At 41.8% G+C, this 10,594-nt stretch overlaps 1 protein-coding gene across 1 annotated transcript in view; it reads right to left on the bottom strand.

The window, feature by feature from the left end:
* Window positions 1–10,594, bottom strand: part of bcl11ba (BCL11 transcription factor B a) — a 37,653-nt gene that overhangs the window by 21,867 nt on the left and 5,192 nt on the right. The window contains exon 2 of the mRNA XM_031866734.1: window positions 4,535–5,023. Within this exon, the coding sequence (XP_031722594.1) occupies window positions 4,535–5,023 (489 nt within the window). The remainder of the gene's footprint in view (window positions 1–4,534; window positions 5,024–10,594) is intronic.

Genomic DNA, 10,594 nt, shown 5'->3' with positions numbered 1-10,594 from the left:
GTGTGTGTGTGTGTGTGTGTGTGTGTGTGTGTGTGTGTGTTACTCTCCACTCCAACTAGACTTGGTTAAATGTCTGAATTAAACCCCAGTTGACAGGGCTTTAACGGCTGCAGAGCACTGTGTCAGGTGGTGTTAAACACTCCTCGCTGATATGAGTACGCTACGTGGATCTATGCGTGTGCCTGAAAGTAAAAATTATAATTTTCCTTCTCTTTTCTCTAATTCAAACTGTCAGGGTCCCACCTCTGTGGAGTTTTATCTAACCTGACGGACAATCACCTGGGAGTCTGGAGGGTGTGTGATCAGAGGGTTGTCCCCTCATGTCCCCAGACCCAGAGACAGGTGGAGCAAAGGGGAACTGAACCCTGCTAGCCAGTAGACAACTGTGGTCTAAACTCTGTCATTTTACAATAGATAAAATCTTTATTTTCTCATCATTCAACAGCTTCTGTTCCATGAGTATGTGTGGTTTATTTAAGCCCACACAAATATGAATTTGGATTAATATTTGAGCATGAACTCAAATCAGAATGCATGGGTGATTTATGTTTTTGGCTCGGGAACAGAAGAACTGGTTTTGTGTTGAGGTAATGACAGCATGTCAAGCTAACCAGTGATTGGCCCCAGTGCACAACATGCATACTACACACACAGACAGACAGACACACACACACACACACACACACCATCTTACTGTCACACCATCAAATAGAGATTTATATCAACAAACATATTACTCGGCAATCCTCACTGCATATGTATATGACAAAGATACCAAAGACAATCATAACTATTTATTTAATTGAATAGTTAAATATATATATTTTATTCAGTTTGTTTAGGTTATGTAGAAAAAGAATGTCACTGTGTTATCGCTAATGATTATTTTACAAAAAAAGAAGAGGAGAGGAGGAGAAGAGGAGAAGAGGAGGAGAGGAGGAGAGGAGGAGAGGAGGGTGAAATCAGCAGCTGGATGGATGTCCAGGTAGAGGAGCGGAGGCTGTTTGCGTGCTCTTTTCCACCAGATATTAGTGAGATCAAAGCTGCCTGTAGGCAGTGTGTGTTTGTGTCTAGGATGGTTCTTTCAGATATTCTCCATGTTATGTTCCCTCCCGTGGTGATATACAGACACACAGTGGCCCACTGTAAACCTCCATGGCTAGCATTTACGTCCAGAAAACAGGATTACAAGTGAAGAGAAAGCTGACTGATAAAAAAATAAAATTAAAAACAATACAATATGTACTTTTGTAAAATACGACACCTTAACCCCTGACATCCTTTTGGTAAATGATATCGTTTGATCTCTCTCTCTGAAGGTTTAGTGACACCGTATCAGGGACAAACAATGATCTTTATCATTCACAGTATTTCAGTACACAATATTTAATCATGTATACGTGCTTTCACAGTGACTCTCTCATAAACAAAATGGACTCTTCCTTAAATGGTCTCATGTGTGAATATGTGTATTCCCCTTCACGAGGAATAAAAGGAAGTGAAAAAGCTTGAGAATAGAGGAGTGTGAGCTCCTGGGAGCCAGTTACCAAGCGTCGTCACCAGTTGTGTTCTGAACTGATATTCCAACTCCCTGAACACTTTTCCCCTCCCTCCCTCGCTCTCTCTCTCTCTCCATCTCTCTATCTTCCTGCTCTCTCTATCTCCCCCCCCCCCCCCCCCCCTTGCAATGAAAGGCGTAGAAATCTTTTGGAAGAAAAGCTCGGTCTGACTAACAAAGAAGAAAATTCCACCTGCCATATTTCAATCCCCTGTTGATTATGAGCAGGGCTGAGCGTGTTCTCACCAAATTAAACTCCAGCTCCATTAATAAACTCGTCTGTCCTCACCTTGTGTTAATAAGGTGCTAGTTGGCCATATTTCATGTGGAAATTGTGAAATACCGAGGGTAATTTTCAGCCATAAAATGTTATTGCAGCAATATAGTTTACAGTTGCTGTAGTGCACGTCCAATTGAGCCGCTAATATGTTTTGGCTTTTAATGCAAAAATTATTGCGCGTTCTATTAAGAGGAAATATTGTGCAATTACAATTTCAAACCTTCTATCGCTGCACATGTGGAGTTGATTTCATATGACGACTACAGTTAAATATTATGGCAAACATTTAAACACGGGGGGGAATATACTTACGCACATCAATTTGAATAATGCCGACGTAATAACGTGACCAATGCCAATCGATTAATGCTTGAGTGCAGCTCTGCAGACACTCTGGGATTGTATTAGAGCTATTTGCATCCACCTACTGCTCAGATTGTTAAGCATTGAAGGTAAAGCCAGAGCCCAGTTATAGACCTAAGTGGCGTGCTTTCAGAGGCTCAGGTGGCCGTGCTGTGTACAGCCGCGCTTTGTGGCTGCTATAGCAGAGTTGTAACAGCCTGGTAAAATATTGATGAAGTTCAGGCCCAAACACAGTGTTTTACAGCGCAAGCCAAACCGCAGACTGACACATTCAGAGGAGCTCTGTCCTGCTCCAACGCACTAAATGGGGAAACAGAGTCAGGAGTGTTACCTGTGAGTGCATTTCCTCACATGCTCTTGAGTTATGTTTTTTTGTCTAAATGTTAGGCAGATTTCATGCAAACTTTTGAAATGGTGTCGCAAATAGAGCAAACCAGGATAAATGGTAAATGGACTGTACTTGTATATCTCTTTTCTAGTCCTACGACCACTCAAAGCGCTTTAACACGACATGTCAACATTCACCCATTCATACACGGACAGCAGGGGCTACCATGCAGGGTGCCACCTGCCCATCAGAACTACACATTCACACACCAATTTGGGGTTAAATGTCTTAAGTGCCTTGCTCAAGGACACATCGACATGGACTAGCGGAGTCGGGTATCGAACCACCGATCTTCTGCTTGGAGGACGACCCTGCTCTACCACTGAGCCCTATCTGTGACAGAGTGGTGCTGTCCCAAGAATGGATATAAATGGGCTTCCAGACTTACATACAGCACAAACACTTCCAACAGACGATCGGTCTTCAGGGTACTGATCAGTGTTGGTTGAGCGGAAGATACGCCATGCATACATTTGTGTATTTAAGAATACAAATTAACAAATGTATTCATGTCCAAATGAAATTTTGGATATTTTAGAACATTGAAAGCAATTATACAGTCTATTTTGAATATTTTCATAAAGCAATTCTTGTCACATAATTCAACCCCTAAGTTCTTTATCATCAACGTGTTTATTCCTCTTCAAATGAAAAGAATAAATAATCATTTTACTTTTTTTATTATTGTTTCTACGCCAAATTTCCACATTCACAAAAATACTCATGACCAATCAATGCTATTGTTCTGTCTTAATCAGATAGTTGCAGATGAAAATGTATTTTTTTATTTAGTTTATAGAGGAAATACATCTAGGATCGGTATACGTGTTGGTTTTATGTTAAGAGGGTTAACATAGAACACGGGGAACAAGTACAACACCAACATAAGTAGTCCTGTGTGTGTTTGTTTCACAAGGCTGGATAACTTTTTTTTTTAAAGTTAACTTGGCAGTACAGATTTGATATTACCTTTAAGTTATGAGTATGAATGGTCTAAGATCACCATTATCATATCTAAACAGCCCTACTGGCTTGCAATACACCGCGTAGTTTTTAACTGCAACACATGTCAAACTAGAGTAATGCTCTCTTTCAATATGCTCTAATCTTTGACGAGTTGACTGGTGAGTCATTTTAGCTCCTGCTCTGAGCTGCAGAGTTGTGTGTTCTACAAGCAGCGACCTCTAAGAAGGCAGGCCAGCGGAGAGGAGTTCTAACGTCAGAGACTGGAATACTCTGCCCTTCACCTCTGGCTTTCTTTCAGCGTCTTGACTGGTTTGAGAGATAACTGCTCTTCCCCTCCCCCCCCGCAGCTGCTCTCCTGCTAAACTGCTTCTTTACCTCTCAGAATGGGGGAGGAACTGGCCTCCTTTTAATCCCTCTTTCTGTGTTTTTTTTTCGTCCTTTGCTTATTTGAATTTTAATGAGCTTTTCACCTTTTTAAGCAGATGGATTAGGCTGGATTCCTCCATGGAAGTCGGGGTGAGTCTCTCTGTCACGTTTTTCACAATTTGTTTCAACTAGCCGAGTCCTTGAGTGGGTTTAGGGCGTTGAGTGGGTAATGTCCCTGTCTCTCCCCTCTTTCTCCTCACTCTCTCACTCTGTTGTCCTCTCCCTTTAATAATGAAATGAACAACTCTCTCTCTCCCTCTCTCTCTCTCTCTCTCTCTCTCTCTCTCTCTCTCTCTCTCTCTCTCTCTCTCTCTCTCTCTCTCTCTCTCTCTCTCTCTCTCTCTCTCGCTCTCTCTCTCTCTCTCCCTCTCTCTCGCTGTTGCTGGAGAGGATGGGGTAAGTCTAAACAGGATGCCTCACAAAAGCTAAAAAGGTAATTTATGTATGTGTGCGTGCAGTTACACATTTGGTTAAAAAAAAAAAAGTAATTTGTATTTAGGGTGATAAAGAAGCTGGACTATTTGTTTAAAGGGCGGGTGTTTATCGTGCCTACCTGCCGTTGTGTTCTCCTGCTTGGGGCAAATTCCTTTGATGGGCGTCCTCTCTCGCCTCCCACCTCTTCCCACCTCCTCCTCCTCTTCCTCTGGTGTCACCTGGATGCCAATCTCCACCGGCTCCACCACCTTCCTCAGCTCCCCCCGCTGCGCGTGGTGATGAAGGCTCGGCAGAGTTGGACTCCCTCCTCCTCCTCCTCCTCCTCCCCGGCCGCTCCTCTTGTCGTAGCAGCCATTGGCCAGCAGCGGCGTTTGGCACTGCTTCTTCTTGTGCTCAATGAAGAGGAGGATGTCCCCCAGCGGGTAGGTCATCTGGCACTGGCCGCAGGTCAGCAAGTCGTGGTCGGTGTGGAGGCCGGGCGGCAGGGCATGGGCCAGACTAGGGTCCAACGGGTGGGGAGGTAGGCCGAGTGGGTGAGAGGGCAGGCGGAGCGGGTGGAGGGATAGAGAGTCGGAGAGCAGGCTGCCATCTGGGAGCTCAATCTCCGCTGTCCAATAAGAAAAACAGAAGAGACATATCACATGACTGGCAAACTGGACTGGTGTTTGATTCTCACATTGTTTAGTAGGATTTTTGGAAATGCTAGAGCAAAAAAAGAAGCAGGTTTGAATTCCTTAGATGGATGAGTGGGATATGACACTGATATGGGCCCTTGAGCAACACAGGGAAAGAGCTGCTTTTTCTGTTAATTTCACCTGGAATATTGTATGACATCCCAAAGATAAATGTGAAGCAGGATCCACCACTCTAATGCGTGTGTGTGTGTGCAAGTGGCGTGCGTACCAGGAGCTTATTTCTAAAGGCTTCAGCATGATTGAAATTGCTTATCTGGTTGTCTATAAACGTCCAACAATTTTTAATACTTTTGTAACTTTCATTTAAATTAAAAGGCAGTGTATTATTTTTTGAGGGACAAAAGAAGAAGAATTCAATAGCAAGTGAAGAGAAATGATCCTTTATCTGTTTCAGTGGTTCCCTAACATTTGATCTTTGAACAGAGCTGTGTCTGCGTGGAACCCTTCATTATAGGTCTATTCATCTTCCTTGGGAACCACTAATGTGTTCTGGGAATATTGTTATATTGAGTGTCAGTCGTCCATGCTAATTCTGTAGCATAAACTACTGTATGCTGGGTTATATAGAGACCATGCTATGCAATGAAAGGGGTTTGGTTTAAAAGAATGTGGGCACCGAGGTGTTGAATCTCAAGTTTGTCTTCAAAAAGCAGACTTTTCACTTCCTGCTGTAGAGGATAATCTACATCGTTCATCTTCTCTAAAATGAATACTAACTTCTGCCAATATAGGAGCAAATGACGACGACAGTACTTGGCAATTAGCCAATCAAATTGCAGTGGGGCTACAGACAATCTGCCCCATTTAGCATCAATTGTGTCCTATCCGGTTTCACTGCCAGGCTTTGGGCATGCGTATTGCTGTTTGCATGCACTCAGGGCACTTGACATTGTGGGTGATGGGCTATCCCTACAAAGCTGCCTCCCCAGCCGAGCACAGTTAAAACACCGTTTTAAAGTATATCCACTGATCCTGAATTGTATTATAATGATATATGGCAGCAGCAGCGGGACAATTTTCTTGCCATGTAATAATATTGATTTCTAAGTTACTCATTACCACTAAAACCATATTTTTTCTGCTACCTGCTATCATCCGTTGGGCTTTTCCCCACTAAACCAAAATCCCCCAACGCCTCTGCAAATATATCATGCATGTCATTGGTTCCTGACCTTTTTGGGTTGTGACCACTTGGAATGAAGCACACATAACAGATTAGAGCTTTAGTTTGGATCTGACAAGTTCAACCAAAGAGTACATTATCCAATTTAAAAATAACATGTTCGGGAGGTAGAGAAAATACACAAAAATGTATAAAGATAATCATAATAAAAAAAACACAGTATCAAAAATGTATAGATATTTTCTTTCTTATCCCTTTAATCATCTTCTGACCCCTCAGGTTCATCGTGGCACCTGATGTGTGCTTTCAAACCCTTGTTTGGTAATTACAGTCGTATGTAATAAAGTCCAGGTTATTAACTATGATTATAAAGTTATAGTAGCAATATAGAACATAAGTACAATATTTACTGCTCGATGTACCACAATTCAAATATTTTTAAAAAGGAGACATAAAAATTACAGACTACATATATATAGTTAACCAAGCTACACCACCAAGTGTGTGTGTGCGTGTGTGTAAGTGAGTGTGTGTGTGTGTGTGTGTGTGTGTGTGTGTGTGTGTGTGTGTGTGAGAGAAAGAGAGATGCCCAATATGTATCAACATGCCACAACCTGAGGGACATATATACACACATACACACACACACAGAAAGACACGTGTTTGTGGAGATGCAATTGTAATACTGTACATATATCATTATAATACAACAATTGCAATGTTATGTTAATGTTGCGGAAATATACATTGTAATATTATTATGTACTTTATATTTTGATTCTTTGGCAACACGATTTTTGATGAAACTTTCAGGCCAATAGAGCCACATTGATTGATTGATTGATTGATTGATTGATTGATTGATTGATTGATTGATTGATTGGTTGAATGAGAGGCTCTGAGAGAAATGGAGGCTCTTCTTTTGGTTAAAGCTTTCTTTGCTAAAAAAAATTGTTTTTGTTTTATTTTGCAACGGCTACAGGAAGCATGTGTGTGCGTGAGCAGGTGTGCGATGCCTGAGATCTGTCAGCCCACATCCCCACACACCGACTGCACCGCTCCTTCTGCATGTGCTGCATGATTGTAGATGCATCGTGTGTCCTATCATGTTTGTATATGCACATGTACATCATTGGTACACACACACACACACACACACACAATGTATGCATTGTGTATGTGTGTGTGTGTGTGTGTGTGTGTGTGTGTGTGGCCTGCAGGCTGCAGCCATCTGTCCGTTATTGAAATGAACAGCCATATACAGCAGAGTGTATTTCTCTAATAAACATTAGAGAGAATAAAACCAGTGAGCTGACCTGGAACAAACACACTCCACAGTTACACTGACCCCTGCTAACTTGCACTATAATGTGATTTTTTTTTTTTAAATAGACAGCCCAACCACAAAGACACCCTGATCAACTAACATGGTCTGATTCTTTTTAAACCACAGAAGTATTGTTAAATTTAAACTCAAATGCAGGTATGTATGCATTAATGTTTGTAGATATATTGTAAATATAGGTATTTATGTTCACAGCCAGAGCCAGTTTCAGGAGATATTCAGAGACTGCGTCAAAAAGCTAAATGTGCATTTTGGTTGTGTTTCTTCGCCCATAATTACTGCACACCGATGAGGGCGACAGTGTTTATGGTGTGTATGCAAATGACAGACGCAAAGGAAAACGCGTCACTTCGCCTGATTTACCTAATAAGGCTCGAGTGAGTCAGGCAAGAGCGCTAATAGGATTTCAGTTAACCGAGTCAGAAGACGAACAAAGAAATCAAAGGAAATGGAACGTCTAAAAATGAACCGCTCAAAAATAACACATGCCATCTACAGTATCTGCAGTAACGGTAGTGCAACAGGTATTCAAGGAGCTAAACTAACTATGGTGTTTGGCTCGTGTCAAGGCCGAAACGCCGCTGCTTTGAGTTCCTGTCGTCAAGGAGAAGTTTTCTCCTAGCAGGCAACCGTCTCCGGGGGTTCGGCTCCCTCTATTCACCGCCTATCACTGTGAATGTGCTGTTAATCCATCTACCCCCTTCAAGCTCTCCACACAACCCTCACAATATTCAAAGACACAAATGAGATAGCATATTAGCTGCAAGCTGCTTCTTATATATTTGTTTTCCCCTCCCTTCAACAGATTGTTTTAATGACCCGTATACGTGTTTTACTAGCATCATATCTTTTCCTATTTTGACTGATGAAAGCCTGCAATCTTCTCCCAGAACAAGAACGGTTCTGCCAGTTAAGAATAAAAAGACCTGATGGAAACTATAAAAACTAGAATTTACTGGTTTGTTTTTTTACTGTTTCCTCAACCACACACATGCAAGGGCTGGAATCAAGATGAAATGCTTGTGGCTGAGATTGCACAGCGCACTCACGCACACAGATCAGAGTAGTCGCACACTCTCGGCATGGACACACACTTCACTGATTAGTCGCCCACTAAGCAATAGCCACACCTCCACATTTCTCCACACCCAAATACGGTTACTCCATATGCACACACACACACACACACACGCACACACAGCTCATCTGTCCAAACACCTTTGATCTGAAGGTTCGTTTTTTTGGGAAACATTACTTTTTAGAACTTGAATGCTGTACCACAGTTATTCCCCAGTTTCCAATTGGCCGCTGAAATCATCCAAATGCTTCAAACAAAAGCAGATTCCAGAGTTGATCATTGGTAGAAGTAATACTGCATACACTACTGCAGAGTGTGTACTCACACACAGTTAGACAATGTACCAAATGCATCCTGCATGATGGTGATATTAGGAGTTAGGGCTGGGCAATATATATATGGTCATTCTATCCACGGTACTGATTTGAAAATGATATACTGAGTAGTGTTTTTGGAGCATTATTGACTTGTTGAGAATTCAAAGTCATTCATTAATCTTGTTAATTTTTGGAGCCATTAGTCAGTATGTAGCAGTGTTCCCTTTTTTAATAATGAAGTGTAACTGCACAACTTTTACTGAAATGTGTTACCTTCTGGTGAATATAAGTACCTTGTCTAGGAGAATGGCGTTGGCGTGCGAACCCTGTAATCGCAACATCCCCACTTCATTGTTGCACGTCGTCTCCTCGCTTTAACCTTATTTCCTGTCACCTCTCTACTGCCAACTATCAAAGTAAAGGAAATGTCACTACTAATACTACTACTACTACAGTAGCATTTATTCTACTAGAATAGAACATTTTGGTGATCAAGTAATTAAAAAATGTAATGCAGTAATGTTTGAGAATAAATGTTCCACCGTTATGACTCACAGCCTATTTTCGGATTTGACCTGATTTCAAAGGAAACCCTGTTTACCGCTCTGGTCCGTCAGGATTACCGTGTCAAGCCAACCAGACGTGGATCTGATCAGAGGCAAATATGCAAATCATTATAAACGTTTGTTTCGGTGTAATTACGGTTAGGGTTACTCATGGACTCACATTTGAAAATACAGAGAGTGGCAGAGAGTTCAGAGAAGGGAGGAATCTGTGAGTGAGCACAGAGCCACCCGCCTGAGAGGTGCTGTGTTAGGAATAAAGCGCTCCTCAGAATCGCAGCGCAAACAACTCCAAACAGCAGAGCAACTGTGTAGTGCTTCACCCCAATATAACAAACCTAGTATGAAATGACATTTTTCTATAGTATAACATATTTTATGATATGGCTCAGTAATAAACCACTTACAAATGAATAACAGTACGTGATAGATTCATTTACCTACAGGTCTTTTGCAGAGTTAATGTGCTTTCATTGCTGTTCAGAACAAAAGGTATTTTCAAAGCAGTTTACAAAATGTCATTAAACAAAAAAAGAGTTGATATCTTCAACAAAATTGACATAATTATTTGATTAGGAAACAAATACTCTAAACAGCAATGAAGCTAAATACACACACACAAACTGAAACAACATTTAGTCCAATCAATTACAATAGGTAGAATCCCACTATGTCAATACACTCTCGTGTGCTCACACACAAACACACTCTCGTGCTGAATGCTATAGATGTTAGTCAGCCACTGTTGTGAATTTACAGTGCATGGTGTAAATAAAAAGTGTGAGTGCAGCGACAGTAAGGTACAGTGTGCAGGTGTTGACAGTTAAGAGGTGAATGTGGTCTTTAAGCGCTGATGTCATCTGATTAACACACACGCACACACACACACACACACACACACACACACGTTTGCACTCAGCTACTCCTCTCATTGGCAGAGCCAGCGCTGCTCTGACAGCCTGAGAGCTCCCCCTAGCAGGAAGAGAGAGAGAGAGACATAGACACAGAGAGTGTGTGTGTGTGTGTGTGTGTGTGTGTGTGTGTGTGTGTGTGTGTG

This window comes from Anarrhichthys ocellatus, unplaced genomic scaffold, assembly GCF_004355925.1.
Source record: "Anarrhichthys ocellatus isolate YVR2014 unplaced genomic scaffold, GSC_Weel_1.0 scaffold36, whole genome shotgun sequence".
NCBI classification, from domain to species: Eukaryota; Metazoa; Chordata; class Actinopteri; order Perciformes; family Anarhichadidae; genus Anarrhichthys; species Anarrhichthys ocellatus.
The sequence above is the reverse complement of the archived record's forward strand: the minus strand, read 5'-3'. Positions and strand labels throughout refer to the sequence as shown.